This window comes from Salvelinus namaycush, chromosome 11 (genome assembly GCF_016432855.1).
Source record: "Salvelinus namaycush isolate Seneca chromosome 11, SaNama_1.0, whole genome shotgun sequence".
Taxonomy (NCBI): Eukaryota; Metazoa; Chordata; class Actinopteri; order Salmoniformes; family Salmonidae; genus Salvelinus; species Salvelinus namaycush.
The window spans coordinates 11,657,023-11,674,117 of NC_052317.1; the positions used below are offsets into that span (position 1 = coordinate 11,657,023).

A 17,095-nucleotide genomic window follows, 5' to 3' on the forward strand; every position below is an offset into this window, starting at 1 on the left:
TCACCAGGAGGAGAGTAGTGGAGAGCGCCCATGTCTTTCCATCAGCTGCGCAGACTCTCCCCCTCTTCCTCCTTCCCTCCCTCCATCCATTCATCCATCCCCCTCCCTCCTTCTCGCCTCCCTCCTCCCTCCCACGTTCTTCTGCGTTTAGCTGTGGTATATGAGTGGTTCTCCTGGGTCTGGCTCACTGCAGTGTAGGGAAGGGTAGCGCTGCTGCCTGTACAATGCGCTGAAGGATGGTGCATCAGGAGAAACGTGTCTACCAGGTGTGTGTTTGGTTCTAGTATAATGTATACCATGTATTAGGTTAATATAGGTATGTTAGGTCAATGTGTGGGTTATGTGTACGTGTGTGAATTTATCATGTGAGGGCGTGTCCGTGTGTATATTTGACCTGATTGTGTGTGTATTTGCGACTACATACATTAGCCTGTAGTTTTTGCTGTGCCATCCTGTGTGTGTGTGTGTACATTTCTAGTCTGTATGCTTTTTTTGGTGTGCATTTATGCATAGGTGCTGTTTCTCCTAGGTGGGTGTGAACACATTGCACATCGCATGAGAGTTTGATTAAGAGTAGGTTTATGCCAGGCTTTTTACAGTTCAGTAATACATAGCGTATACCTAAAACATCATACAGGGTGTGCTGTTTAAGTTTCATATGGGCTATGTGGTCTAACTACCCAGTAGGACAGTACCTGGCTGTGAGGATAGATGGTCTAACTACCCAGTAGGACAGTACCTGACTGTGTGTGTAGATGCTCTAACTACCCAGTAGGACAGTACCTGGCTGTGAGGATAGATGGTCTAACTACCCAGTAGGACAGTACCTGGCTGTGAGTATAGATGGTCTAACTACCCAGTAGGACAGTACCTGGCTGTGTGTGTAGATGGTCTAACTACCCAGTAGGACAGTACCTGGCTGTGTGTGTAGATGGTCTAACTACTCAGTAGGGCAGTACCTGGCTGTGAGGATAGATGGTCTAACTACCCAGTAAGACAGTACCTGGCTGTGTGTGTAGATGGTCTAACTACTCAGTAGGACAGTACCTGGCTGTGAGGATAGATGGTCTAACTACCCAGTAGGACAGTACCTGGCTGTGTGTGTAGATGGTCTAACTACCCAGTAAGACAGTACCTGGCTGTGAGGATAGATGGTCTAACTACCCAGTAGGACAGTACCTGGCTGTGAGGATAGATGGTCTAACTACCCAGTAGGACAGTACCTGACTGTGTGTGTAGATGGTCTAACTACCCAGTAGGACAGTACCTGGCTGTGAGGATAGATGGTCGAACTACCCAGTAGGACAGTACCTGGCTGTGTGTATAGATGGTCGAACTACCCAGTAGGACAGTACCTGGCTGTGTGTATAGATGGTCTAACTACCCAGTAGGACAGTACCTGGCTGTGAGGATAGATGGTCTAACTACCCAGTAGGACAGTACCTGGCTGTGTGTGTAGATGGTCTAACTACCCAGTAAGACAGTACCTGGCTGTGTGTGTAGATGATCTAACTACCCAGTAAGACAGTACCTGACTGTGTGTGTAGATGGTCTAACTACCCAGTAGGACAGTACCTGGCTGTGTGTGTAGATGGTCTAACTACCCAGTAGGACAGTACCTGGCTGTGAGGATAGATGATCTAACTACCCAGTAGGACAGTACCTGGCTGTGAGGATAGATGGTCTAACTACCCAGTAGGACAGTACCTGGCTGTGTGTGTAGATGGTCTAACTACCCAGTAGGACAGTACCTGGCTGTGAGGATAGATGATCTAACTACCCAGTAGGACAGTACCTGGCTGTGAGGATAGATGGTCTAACTACCCAGTAAGACAGTACCTGGCTGTGAGGATAGATGGTCTAACTACCCAGTAGGACAGTACCTGGCTGTGAGGATAGATGGTCTAACTACCCAGTAAGACAGTACCTGGCTGTGTGTGTAGATGGTCTAACTACCCAGTAGGACAGTACCTGGCTGTGTGTGTAGATGATCTAACTACCCAGTAGGACAGTACCTGGCTGTGAGGATAGATGATCTAACTACCCAGTAGGACAGTACCTGGCTGTGAGGATAGATGGTCTAACTACCCAGTAGGACAGTACCTGGCTGTGAGGATAGATGGTCTAACTACCCAGTAGGACAGTACCTGGCTGTGTGTGTAGATGGTCTATCTACCCAGTAGGACAGTACCTGGCTGTGTGTGTAGATGATCTAACTACCCAGTAGGACAGTACCTGGCTGTGAGGATAGATGGTCTAACTACCCAGTAGGACAGTACCTGGCTGTGAGGATAGATGGTCTAACTACCCAGTAGGACAGTACCTGGCTGTGAGGATAGATGATCTAACTACCCAGTAGGACAGTACCTGGCTGTGAGGATAGATGGTCTAACTACCCAGTAGGACAGTACCTGGCTGTGAGGATAGATGGTCTAACTACCCAGTAGGACAGTACCTGGCTGTGAGGATAGATGATCTAACTACCCAGTAGGACAGTACCTGGCTGTGAGGATAGATGGTCTAACTACCCAGTAGGACAGTACCTGGCACGGTCTCCAGTGGGAGGAGACTAGAGTGGGGGGAATGTTGGTTGCTTCCTTTACAATGGGAGTGTCCATCTGTGATTTATGACGTTACATCACAGCCCATCTGTGTTCTGTTTGTTTCTATGTTGGTGCATGTGCGTGTTCATGTGCGTGTTTGTGCGTGTGTTGTTGTATTTCTGTGTTTGTGAGTGCTTATGTGTGGTATGGGCAATGTATAATAGATTTGAGAGGAGTATTTATTGTGTATGTGTGTGTGTGTGTGGATGCGCATGTGATACAGCACACACTACTAGTAGGCTTGAGGGCCCAGTAATGGACTCTAAATATAACATTTGTGTGGAAAAACTGGAAAGGAAAATCACGTTTACTGTAGCACGATGCATTTTCTTTGGTTCTCTTTCTATACGGTTGCAGGAGCAGGTCTTTGAGAAGATAGGATATGTATGTCAACCTAAAAGCTATATGACATAAACAACCTGCCCAGGACAAAATGCGCTTTGGATGTAGTGGGTAGAGAGGAAAAAAAAATTGAAATAGAGAGAGGGGTGGATAATAGAATGAATAGTCAGGAAAGGAAGATGGGAAGCAGGAAATAGAAGAGAGGAGAGGAAAGAGGAGATGAAATCAATGTGAGGCGACTGGACATTTACTGGCCCATCAAAATGTCCAGTGAGTGTGTGTGGATCACAGAGATCATAACAAATGACTCGAATTCCTGATTCTCTGGTGTTGACGGCCATTATTGATGACCTCACAATAGGCAGCCTGTCTACTGAAGGCTATTGATGGCGACCTCGATGAGTGTTTCTTTGTCGCTCCGCCACTCACTGTTGACGACGAGGCTACAATAGTGAATGAGAGGGACGTGTGTCTATTTATGTGGCGTGTTTTTAAAAATACATATGAGTGCACATCTCTCCATCTAGAAATGGTCTTTGATCTATGTGGGGTGAAAGTTTGGGATGAATGGAGTATTTTTATACGTTCAAGTGTGATCCTATTGGTGGTGTATGGTATATTGTGCTATATGTGATGTGTATGCGGTATGTGTATGATATGGTATTTGTGTGATAAGTGTATGTGTGATGCATTCATTTGTGTGTGTGTGTGTGTGTGTGTGTGTGTGTGTGTGTGTGTGTGTGTGTGTGTGTGTGTGTGTGTGTGTGTGTGTGTGTGTGTGTGTGTGTGTGTGTGTGTGTGTTCCTCCTGGCGTGCGTAGCTCTTTCCCTTCTCTTCGCGGCTCATTGAGTCAACAGTGATTTCACCTCGAGCATGAACTCAGATTCCATTGCCACGCTCCATCCATCCCTTCGTCTCCATTTCTCCACTCATCTCTTCTCTTTGTGTGACCATACTCCAATTCTACATCCCCCTATTGCTTTGGTTTAAGCAGGAGCGTGCGTCGTATATATATAGTTTTTCTCTCGTTCTATTTAATTTGCTCCGAATATTTAAATGTCGTCCAATCCTCTTAGTTTGCTGTGTCTCTTAAAGAAGCCAATACATGGAAAATCCATCTTTATCATCAGGGTTTTTACTTCAGGTTTATTGTTGTACTGTTGTGGTATTATATTGGAGTATTGATCTGTTCTATATGGCTCTACCTCCACCAGGCCCAGAGGAATGACAGAGAGTCCATCAGGCAGAAGCTGGCTCTTGGCAGTTTCTATGACGACGAGGAGCCAGTCATCTACAACAGCTGCAGCAAGAACGGCCTTCCCACCCGGTGGGTTATAACAGCATCATTATACAAATGTTGAGAGTCAGTTGTACAGCACCCTTTCCACCACTAGAAGATGTGGTGCTGTACAGCGCAGTGAGTATTTAACATACTTTCTAATTGAAGAGAGCTAGGCACAGGTCTAGGATTAGTAGGCACAGGTCTAGGATTAGTAGGCACAGGTCTAGGATTAGTAGGCACAGGTCTAGGATTAGTAGGCACAGGTCTAGGATTAGTAGGCACAGGTCTAGGATTAGTAGGCACAGGTCTAGGATTAGCTTACCCTCTGTCAAACGCAGACCGGCTCAGATCAGCGTCTCTAGGGGGAGACTCATCCTTGAATAGAGAGTACTCAAATATAAACCATGTGGGATTGGTCAATATTACATCTAGCCAACAGGCAGGCAGGGTGGAATTACTACCAAATTACACTAAGCAAAAATATAAACGCAACATGCAAAAATTCCTAAATTTGACTGAGTTACAGTACATTTAAGGAAATCAGTCACTTTAAATGAATTCATTAGGCCCTAATCTAGGGATTTCACATGACTGGGAATACAGATATGCATCTGTTGGTCACATACACCCCCCCCCCCCCCCCCCCCCCCAAAAAAAGAAAACCAGTCAGTATCTGGTGTGTCCACCATTTGCCTCTTGCAGTGTGACACATCTCCTTTGCATAGAGTTGATCAAGCTGTTGATTGTGACCTTCAATGGCAGGGTGAATATGCTGGATATTGGCGGGAACTGAAACGCGCTGTCGTACATGTCAATCCAGAGAATCCTTAACATGCTCAATGGGTGACATGTCTGGTGAATATGCAGGCCATGGAAGAACAAGGACATTTCCAGCTTCCAGGAATTGTGCACAGATCCTTGCGACATGGGGCCATGCATTATCATACTGAAACATGAGGGGATGGCGGCGGATGAATGGCACGACAATGGACCTCAGGATCTCGTCACGGTATCTCTGTGCATTCAAATTGCCATCGATTACATGCAATTGTGTTTATTGTCCGTAGTTTATGCCTGCCCATACCATAACCCCACCGCCACCATGGGGCACTCTGTTCCCAACGTTGACATCAGCAAACCACTCGTCCACACGATGCCATACTGCCATACTGTCTGCCATCTGAAATTCATCCATGAAGAGCACGCTTCTCCAGCGAGCCAGTGACCATCAAAGGTGAGCATTTGCCCAATGAAGTTGGTTACAACGCCGAACTGCAGTCAGGTCAAGACCCTGGTGAGGATGACGAGCACGCAGATGAGATTCCCTGAGACGGTTTCAGACAGTTTGTGCAGAAATTCTTCGGTTGTGCAAACCCACAGTTTCATCAACTGTCCGGGTGGCTCGTCTCAGACGATCCTGCAACTTGAGGCATCTGTGGCATTGTGTTGTGTGAGAAAACCGCACATTTTAGAGTAGCCTTTTATTGTCCCCAGCACAAGGTACACCTGTGTAATGATCATGCTGTTTAATCAGCTTCTTGATATGCCACACCTGTCAGGCGGATGGATTATTTTGGCAAAGGAGAAATGCTCACTAACAGGCATGTGAAAATTGTGCACCAAATTTGAGAGAAATAAGCTTTTTGTGCATTTGGAACATTTCTAGGATTTCAGCTCATGAGACATGGGACCAGCACTTTACATGTTGTGTTGATATTTTTGTTCAGTGTATCTATACCTGTCTTAAAACCACTTCAATCTCCACATGAGCCTAGAGGATAGGAGGAAATTTGGGATCGGGTCTGGGAGCAGTAGATGCTCTCACTTTTAGGAGGCCCATGAAATGAGTCATTTAGGTATTAAAGCAGAGAAAACAGGGGGAGATAAAAAAGTGTTGGGAGAGAAATGTATAGAGAGAGAGAGACAGAGGGAAAGCTAGCTACATTGTTTTCTCAGTCTTTCAGCCAGTAACACAAGAGCTTCATTCTTCAGTGCAAGACAAGTGTCACTTACTTAAAATGGCTGAATGGGGAAGCATGCAGACGCAACACATATACGACACATGCATGGATTATGTATTTGCACAATGACTTAGAAATACTCATCAGCTCATAGCATAGTGAAACCACTAATGCACAGACACACACACACAAATACACAATGAACTGTCACTTCAAATGACACAAATGTCACAGACTATTATTGTCACGGCCGTCGAATGAAGAGGACCAAAGCGCAGCGTCGTGAGCGTACATATTCCTTTTTATTAGGATGACGCCGACAAAAATCATAAACAATACAAAAACAACCGTGAAGCTTAAGGCTATAGTGCCAAAAACAAAGACAACTTCCCACACTGAAAGGAGGGAAAAGGGCTACCTAAGTATGGTTCCCAATCAGAGACAACGATAGACAGCTGTCCCTGATTGAGAACCATACCCGGCCAAAACATAGAAATACAAAATCATAGAAAACAAAAACATAGAATGCCCACCCCAAATCACACCCTGACCAAACCAAATAGAGACATAAAAAGGCTCTCTAAGGTCAGGGCGTGATAATCATACTGAGCATTCACACATAACCACTAAGCCCACACACCCAAAAACCATACAAGAACATATTACACCCACACATTGTAGGTTACCGGAATACACGAGTATAGAGACAAGGTGAACCAAATCCCTCAGAAACGGCAAGTCTCTCTGACGAGTGAACGTGAGTGCCTACACCCTGCTCTTTTCCTATAAAATAGCTCGGATTTCATTCAAATTAAAGGGGACCGCCCCTTGTCAGTCCAGTTTAGGGAAGTGCTCATCTGTCTGTGGTCCAGCCACTGGAAATAAAGAAGTGTTGGCTTTTGAAGTCCGCTGCTCCTATTGGATGTTCTGTCACGTGACCCTTAGTGAAGGTCAACGTGCACCTAGCAGTACATTGTAAGTTGGAAATTCCAATGTGAACAGGCATTTGGGGGGTTGGGTGTGGTTCCTCACTACATGTTTTGTTAGAGCTTGAATGCATGAGGTTTAGTATGAGCTGTTAAGATTACATAAAAGTCTGGCTCACTGAAGGTGACAGAGAGTAGTTAACTCGTGACTCGTTGTCATCACTGTGGCCAAGAGACTGTCATCACTGTGGCCACAGATGGCTGGTGGCACCTTAATTGGGGACGACAGACTCATAATAATGGCTGGAATGGAGTGACGTGTTTGATACCATTCCATTCAATCCATTCCAGCCATTATTATGAGCCGTCTTCCCCTCACCAGCCTCCTGTGCTGTCAATGGTTCAAATTATTATGTCATGTTGTGCGTTTGGTTGTTTCACTGAACCTTTTGTGGTTGCTTGTTTTATCTTTTGAGGAGGGAGCCTTATTGAGCCGGGTTTCGTAACCCTTGACCTAATCTTTTACTAATAACAGTGATGGCATGATGTGAGCAATTGAAACAACACAATGCCCAAACACCCCACATGATCCCTTCTGCTCTCTTTCACTCTCCTGTGTGGATTTGAGATGACTGGGTTGATGTAAAAGCAATAGTTCCACCTTTCATGATTTTTTTTGAAAGCAACTCTCTGGAATGAATTGAAGACCCATTCTGGGGCCCCCAGATCTAAGATCCGCGAAGGACAGTGAAATGAAGGCATTTTTTCCCCCTCCCCCTTGCACATTTGCTCAATTCAATTCCAAATTGACCACTAGCCACTACCCGTAGGCGCTTTGTGTAGATCTAAAAGGATTGGAAAGGTTAAAGCAATATGGTGAACATTCGACCTAATGTATATATCAGTGGTCCACCTTGAGAATATGAATATACCTACTCAATCATTTCCTATCTACAGGAAATGCCTAAGGATTTAGGGTTATATGGGTCAGTGTGGAATTTAGCCATTCTCTCTCCCCCTTCCTCCCTTTCTCTGTCTGTCGCTCCCTCTTTTCTAAGGTTGTAATTTGATTATACTCTCTCTCTCCCCCCTCCCTCCCTCTCTCCTTCTCTCGCTCACTGTCAGTCCTCCGAGTGGTGTGAACCTGCAGGTGTGTTTTGTGAATGACAGCAGCAGTGACAAGGACAGCGATGCCGAGGACAGCAAGACAGAGACCAGCCTGGATACGCCGCTGTCACCCGTGGTACACGCTATAGATGTAAATGTGTGTGTGTGAGTTTGTGTGTGATCTCCACATTCATTCACACAAGCGACACGTTTGAACCTGACTTAACGGGAGAAAAATAAGCATATTGACTGTGGAATGTGTGTGTGTGAGCATACTCTCACACCGATGTGTTTGTGTGGACGATGACTTCGAAGTATGTATGTATAGGTGACGTGCGTGATCATACATTACCATCTGTGATTCTGTATAATGACTCTGGTGTGCATGTGTGTTTATCCAGAGTAAGCAGAGTTCGTCGCTGTCGGACCGGGACACGGGCGAGGAGGACTCGGACCCCCTAGAGGACTGTGGCTTCTGGCGGGTGCAGCGGCGGCTCCAGGAGGAGGCCAGGGTGGCGCTGGCGTTGGCTCGCCCCATGGCCCGCATGCAAGTGGAGGTAGAGAGACAGATCCAGCTCCACCGCCGCTCGCCCGTCGCCGACCTGGTCAGTGTGTGTGTGTGTGTGTGTCATTTCTGATAAGTTGACTTGGCTGAAGAGCGAGGAGACTTTAAGGCCATGGTGTGATCGAAGTAACACATTTTACACAGAATTATTCTGGGGACATGCATTACAGTTGCAAGATGCGAGAACAAGTTAGATCTTAGATGCAAAAGGGAATTGTACAAAATGAATAGCATTACATTTACTTTTACAGTTTGATGTCAAAAGCAGTGGCTAAAAAGCCCTAATGGCGAAGAAGCAAATTCTTCTTTTGAGTCTTAAGATTACATAGTCATTCCGAATTACGTACACATGCACCAATACAGACGTTGGTTAATATGAAACTCCCATGTGAAAAAAATCCCACAATCTTCTATAGAATATTATAGTACACTGTAAAACCCAATGTGCTGTCATTACTCACAACTTTTGAGGAAACCTGTTGCACTTCATATGAGTACAGTTACTTAAAGTGATTTTGTAGTCATCATTACTCAAACCAATAGTCACTCTGTATGAGGTCCAGATTTGAGTTGTATCGGCTTGTAAAAATGTAGTAACACCCACACTAAGCCACGCCTCCGAAATAATTTCCCAGTGTGCCTTGCCTTTTCGAATGAATTGTAAAGTTACCACCAATGGCTGTATTTGTTAGTGACAGAGACATGGTTTTTGGATTTGTTCATTTTCAGTACTGTAGCCTTCACCAAGTGAATTCCTAGGCGAATGTCATCAATTTAAGGAAACGCTTTATGACAATACATTATGTATCTCATGAGGCTTTATTTTGAGGCCTAGCTTTACAAGATACAGGTGCCTATAACTCATGGTTCACAGGCCACATTAGGCCTGCAAGTAGGCTTACAAAATTCCAGTAACTTTCCAAAAATTCCCAGATGTTCAAAAAAATCCTAGTTGAAAGATTTCCAGGAATCATCCAACTGGGATTTCTGGGAAATATACTTGAATTTTGCAACTCTATGTGCATGTCACATTATGCTGGCTTGCATATTCATGATTATTCATGATGACTGCCAGGATTAGGAACAGTGTGAGGAGACTACCAGTATACTACAGTCATGTCCGCAAAAATCTTGCGCTAAACACTACAGTGAATACTATAGTATATAAATATAGTAATACTACAGTATTTATACCATAGTATGTTACAGTATTTTTTCATGTGGGCTGATACAACTTTCAGTTGAACAAGGAGAACACTGAGACTTCTGCTACTATGTCATGTTTCCTGGTACAGAGAGTGAAATTCAGCCGCTTCTGCCATTTCAAGGTTGGATTGTCGTGAGTTCCTGTGGCTTTTGAGAACTTGGTGACCTGTGTAATCTGAGGCCCAGAGTGATGAAAAAAAACGTGTATTTCAGAACATTTTCACTTACTGTATGTGTAGGCAATTAATCAGGTTACTCATATTGTGATTGTAAGCAAAGATATGTAGGACATGGGATCCGGCTTGGGTTCTGCTCCATCCGCAATGTGCGCGTGACTGTGTGTATGTGCAAGAGGCCTGACAGGTAGCCAGGGCGGGACAATGCGTCCATTAAATATTTTTTGTAACAAGCAAAAGTGCTTTAGCACTTCTGAGAAATTGGGAGCTACCTTTGTTACATGTCATTTTTATATTTTCCCCGCCCCGGAGATTGTGGTGAATGAGTTGTAAATACAACTATACAGCCATTGTGATCAGATCAAGCAATTTCCTCCCTGACTGGAGTACTACTGAACTGTGGATGTGTGTGTCAGTACCTAATTAAGCAATGGAGGGAAGATGGGCATTTAACTCACCCAGGTCTAAAGAAACTGCTCTATGATCAGGATAAATGAAAGGATTGAGTCATTTCCCACCTGGCACACACGGGTTGAATCAACTTTGTTTCAATGTGATTTGTCAACGTATTGTGACGTGGAATCAACGTGCAAAATATAAAAAGTAATAACCAGTACTGTTTTCATCTCATTTCAACCAGCATTGTTAACATTGAAATTAGGGTAAAACTTAAACGTAAATACATTGACTTAACCTAACTAACATGTTGTTATATCAATCTAATATCAATATGATAAACAGAACTATGTATACGTTGAAACTGCGTTGAAAATTACACATAGAAAAAATATAACATATTTTTCATCCTATACAAAACATATAGGATTAGGTGGTTGTAATATATATTACAATGAATATACACTATATATACAAAAGTATGTAGACACCCCTTCAAATTAGTGGATTAGGCTATTTCACCCACACCCGTTGCTGTGTATAAAATAGAGCACACAGCCATGCAATATCCATAGACAAACATTGGCAGTAAAATGGCCCTACTAAAGAGCTCAGTGACTTTGAACGTGGCACCCTAATTTTTTTTAACCTTCATTTCGGTTGATAGGACGAAGTTGAAACAATGACGTTGATTCAAGCATACTGTTTTACTATCAAGGTCAAATAAAATGTGTCCAATTAAATATGAAATTCAACATCATTTCAACCACCCCAATATACAGGTATATAGGATAAATATTTTTTACATTTAAATGTAGAATTTTCAACGCAATTTCAGCACATACATAGTTCTTATGATTATGTTGAAATTACATTGATGTAACAACCTCTTAGTCAGGTTAAATCAAGTTGAAGTTTTATCCTAACAACGCTGGTTGAAATGAGAAGAAAACAGTGCTGGTTGATGACTTTTTTCAAATCCAATGTATTTCACACATTGATTCCACGTCACAATACGTTGACAAATGACGTTGAAACAAGTTGATTCAACCAGTGTGTGCCCAGTGGGTTGCATCTAATAACCCTAACCCCAAAGGCCCAAATACGCAATCTATAGTTGCCTTATTTCTCTCTTCAACATTAGATCAACATGACTCTGCTGACTAATGACTGCTACCCCGGTTTCTATTTAACATTGTTCTAACGTTATCCCTGTGTCTCTCTGTGTGCAGCTGCCCCACCTGCCCCACATCAGTGAGGGTCTGATGAAGAGGAGTCTGAGGAGGGGAGACATGAGGGACATGAGCCTGGGCCAGCTCCAGGTCATCACCAACGATCTGCACTCACAAATACAGAGTGAGTACACACACGCACACACGCAAACACTACACACACACACATGCCAATAAACACACAGGCACACAAACACTACACCAAACACACTTACTGACAGGCACAATCTACCTTCATCACCACCATCATAACTCTGCTGTTCTGGTGCTATGAGGATGTTAAGATATATATATTTTTAAATGGATGACGTTGCAGGCCTGAATGAGGAGCTGGTGCAGCTGTTGCTGATGAGAGATGAGCTCCATGTGGAGCAGGACGCCATGCTGGTGGACGTAGAGGACCTGACCAGGTGGAGAGCCCTTTCATACCCAGTACTATGGCCACAGAAGCACACACACATACATGTATTAATACACACACACACATACACACACTTGAGCACCGACACCACTAACGCAAATAACAATAGGCCTCTGTTCGTTCTGGAGGTCAAATGCCGTGGAACGTCTCAGTTTAAAAATACATTCTGAAACGTCTCGGTTTAAAAAAGGCATTCTTCTGAAAACAGGTCAACATTGCATCCTTTCTAAAATGTTTTATCTAAGGAGGATTTTTCATGCATTCTTTAACGTAACTGTTATTTGTTGTTCTTTCTTGTCACAGGCATGCTCAGAGCCAGCAGAGACACCTGGCAGAGAAAACCCTTTCCAAATAAAACCCCGGCCACCTGTCCCCATCATCAACCACGTCACATGACAACCACAACCACCACAGAGCAGTGGTCAACAACCCTGGTCCTGGAGACCAATAAGGCATGCAGGCATTTGTTCCAGCCCAGCACTTTCACAGCTGATTCAACTCATCAATATCTTTTGATGCTTAGTTGATTAGTTGATTCAGGTATGTTAGTACTAGGCTGGACCAAGCCTGGACATGCTTTAGCTCGTCCACTGCTAGAGGATCCCACCCACCCAGGAGTCATACAGGGCCCTGAATTTTAAGTGGTCAGGCAAAATTCCAGGCCCCAGTCATAAACCATGTGTCGTAATGACAGTTTGATCACAGAAGATGACTAGAGTTCTGTTTGTTGCCCTGCTCAGCCAGTCGTGTGCTTTGTAGAATACTCAACACACTGCATAGCTATATCTATTGACAACATACTGTAGTTGTTTGTGCCGTTGCTAAGGAATGAGCTCCTAGGCTTCCCAGTATATAAACTTTGCGGCAACTGCACAGCTCTTGTATGAATCATTTAGACACACATGGATGTAGTACAGCTGTTGTTGCATAATTCCACCTGCTTTAACATGCTGATGTTCTGAAGATTTACTGGTTGACCCTTGATTTTGCCAAATTTACAGACAGATTGCATTGACCTTATTGTCTGTCTGCACTATAGGTGAAATGAAAGCTAAGAATCCTTTTAGTGTTCTTTGTGGCAGGGTTTAAATAACTAATCTTACTTAACATCCGTGTTCCAAATATTAACATTGGTTTAACCCAATATTTTTAGGACGCCCCCAAATGTCAATGTGTCATTCATTCCCTGCTTTGTGACCCTAATGCTAGTCCACAGTAAAACATTCAACAATATATATTTTAAGACCTAATATTATTAACAAAGTAATGATCCCAATGATTAAGAACTAAAGATGTCTGAGCTGACTGATCTTGCCACTTGTAAAGCTGGTCGGTCTCGGCTGAATAAATACAAATTCTGTGCTGGAAGGAGACTTGGATGCCTTGTTGCCTGGTTGTAGATGATGGTCATCAGTGTTCACTATGATTAGTCAATCTTCAGCATTTGGAGAATGTCATTTTCTAGCAGGTCTTTTGCATTTTTTCCTCCATCAGATTATACATCAACTCATTCAAGTGTATTCTGCAGCATTCAGAAATCATACAACGTTTTGTGTACAGAGATGAAAATGATAAATAAACGTTTTAAGTGTTTAAAGTGTCGTTATTAGTTGACTGGTTGTGGTCAGTCTTGGTAGCTATATGAACCAGATCTAACTCTCGGCAGGTGAGACAGGAACCGTTTCAATTAATTCATTAATGGTACAGAAGGATGCTTGAGGGACCAAAGGAGGCTGCATTTGCCTACATGTACCTCTTAAATAAAACACATAAAACATATCAATACAAACCACAAAATAAGACGAGGTCAAACTTAGGGTAGCGGAAGCCTACTAGTTGTTTTCTATGGATGTCAGAAATTACATAATAAAATTGGCATTAATGCTATGACATAGCCTAGCTGTAGTTTGTAATAGTGGCCACAACCAAAACATCAGATACAATCAACTCAACTCCAGCCAATGTTAATTCAAGTTCCAGTCTGTCAAAACAGACCCTTTTTTTTTATATCTCTAGCATCTAGGAAAATTACAGACAGTGAGATTATGTTACCTGCATTACCTTCCATGTATATTGGAAAACATTGTTATAGTGCCCGGGAAATGCCTGCCCAAGAAAGTATAAAAACACCGAGAGGTGAAGCAAGACACACAAAATAATTTGGATAAACATTGTTAATACCATGCTGCCAAACACCAAGCTTTATGAGTAACCTATAGTCTTTCTCTTTTTCTTCAAACTAAATAATTGTTATAAAATAGATTATTTATTTGACTTAGAGTAGGTTAGGATAACGGATTTAAAAATCCTGCATGAGAATATTGCAAAAGCTTCTGGGAAAAAATATAGGGCGCGTATTATTGACAAATGTATTTGTATAGAAAGTGTTAGTTTAAAGTCTGTTCTTGCACCTCTTCTTGCACCTGTCAGATTTTGCCTATTGGCTGCTCTTGGTCGCGCTCACTTGTTCTATCTGGCACGTAAACATGTCCAGTCCAGTTGTGACACGCAACGCCCCGATAACCGAGAATTGTGACACTTCTGCAAAGGCACTTCTTCTGAACATCACCGAGGCGCTCACACAGGTGAGACACAAAGACACATTTTCCAACACTGTTCTTGATTGTAGGCTACGTTATCGTCTCCATTTTAAATTCATATCTGTGGCCTACTCATTAAATACGTTTCAATATTAGCAAAACCTGTTCAAAGGAATAAACTGCATGAATCCGGGTATGGAGTTGAACACGACAACACACACGGTGTCAGTATGCGCGCCAAAGGTAAGTAAATGACCATATTGCCAGATGACATTCTGTAATCTGTTTTGAAATATTTCTGAAAATAATGTGAATTTTCCTTTCGAAGTCGATGTTAGATAGGCCTAAAATGTTTGAAAGCCTTTGCTGAATCATTCTACTTTGTTTTTTTATAGACTGCCCAACAGAACTTGACATGTACTGGAGTCACAAACTCAGATCAGGTAAGCTACTTACTATTGGCTATACATTCAGTTCAGTCAGTTTTTCCCATAATAAATGGGGTGGTTACTAATGTTACTTATGTCATTTTTCCTATGTATCCAGATACGACAAGTGTCTGGGGAACATTGAGGAGGATCCACGTTGTTATAGTGACATGCTGCAAGCTATTGACCCTGAACTGCTTGGAATCACTGTGCTGCAGAACCTCAAAGAGATTAAGGAGGTAAAGTCTGGGAGTTACTTATAATCCCAATAAACTGGCATGGGGAGGACATGACCAAAAAGTTAGCTTTTTGAGATATTTCTAACACAGCCAGTTTTGTATGCAATGGTCACTGTATCCACAGGCTTCGGCTAAACAAACCTACTGTCATATATGTATTGCCTCTTCTCTCACCTTTTCATTTGCTTGCTTTAAAAACACAGAATTGCTTCTCCTCGTCTTTGTTGGGTGGCTGGTCATCTCAGCAGGTAAGAGATTATTTTAAAGCAACCCTGACTACTGTAAAAAAGCCTTTCAGGGACTCAGTCTAAGATTAGCAGGGATTACATTGGATGTTGTGGGTAGTGGAATTAATGTTCCTTAAAATGTCTTCTAACCAAAGATGGTCATTTTTATGTCAATTGCAACCAAATAAAGATCAAGTTAATTTGACACAGTGTGCACTATGTTACTTTGCAGATTACTCAAGGTTGTAGGCCTACTCAAGGTACTATTAACCAAAATCTTTTTGATGAAAGGATACATCTGTGTAAAGTACTGAAGGGGTTCCGGGTTCGCACTATCACCATCAACAGAATCATTGGCTATATTCATGCTGGAGACCCCAATATGAAAGGTGGCATCCTCATCATTGATCAGGCATGTTGGAGAATATTCCTCATCATCGATCAGGCATGTTGGAGAATATTCCTCATCATCGATCAGGCATGTTGGAGAATATTCCTCATCATCGATCAGGCATGTTGGAGAATATTCCTCATCATCGATCAGGCATGTTGGAGAATATTCCTCATCATCGATCAGGCATGTTGGAGAATATTCCTCATCATCGATCAGGCATGTTGGAGAATATTCCTCATCATCGATCAGGCATGTTGGAGAATATTCCTCATCATCGATCAGGCATGTTGGAGAATATTCCTCATCATCGATCAGGCATGTTGGAGAATATTCCTCATCATTGATCAGGCATGTTGGAGAATATTCCTCATCATCGATCAGGCATGTTGGAGAATATTCCTCATCCCCATCATTGTCTTTTTGACCGTTCACTCAAGGGATTTATCAATTTAACTTTTTTCAATGTTTACACAGTTTTGGTTGAAACATCTCCAAAAATAAAATACATTTTGCAATGAATTCCAATAGCTTACTGCCAGCTGTTAATTTCTCTCTTAGTTTGCATGGTATTTTAGTAGATGTGTTTGTGTGCGCGCGTGTGTGTGTGTGCCTGTGTGAGAATGTGGAATATTTTGACATAATGTATACACTGAGTATACAAAACATTAAGAAGACATGCTCTTTCCATGATATAGACTGATCAGGTGAATCAAGGTGAAAGCTATGATCCCTTATTAATCACTTTAAATCCACTTCAATCAATGTAGATGAAGGGGAGGAGACAACAGGTTAAAGAAGGATTTTTGAGCCTTGAGACATGGATTGTGTGTGTGCCATCCAGAGGGTGAATGGGCAAGACAAACAAATGTAAGTGTCTTTGAACGGATGGTAGTAGGTGAAAATGGTTAACTTTGTTAAAGAAAGGCCCCTAAACTCTCGTGTATTTTCTGCACTATGCAATGATATGGGGAGCGACCATGTAACGCTTTTACAACATACAGAAGTGCGCTGGTTATCAAAGGGTAAAGTATTGAAATGTTTTTTTTAAAT

At 42.7% G+C, this 17,095-nt stretch overlaps 1 protein-coding gene across 1 annotated transcript; it reads left to right on the forward strand.

Annotated features, from left to right (window-relative positions):
* The first annotated feature begins 236 nt into the window (after positions 1 to 236).
* LOC120055512 (schwannomin-interacting protein 1-like) lies at positions 237 to 12,572 on the forward strand. Its single transcript, XM_039003375.1, has 7 exons — positions 237 to 266; positions 4,160 to 4,272; positions 8,240 to 8,357; positions 8,623 to 8,826; positions 11,797 to 11,920; positions 12,113 to 12,206; positions 12,521 to 12,572. Exons 1-7 carry the CDS (start codon positions 237 to 239, stop codon positions 12,570 to 12,572), a joined length of 735 nt encoding a protein of 244 aa, XP_038859303.1.
* Positions 12,573 to 17,095: the final 4,523 nt, after the last annotated feature.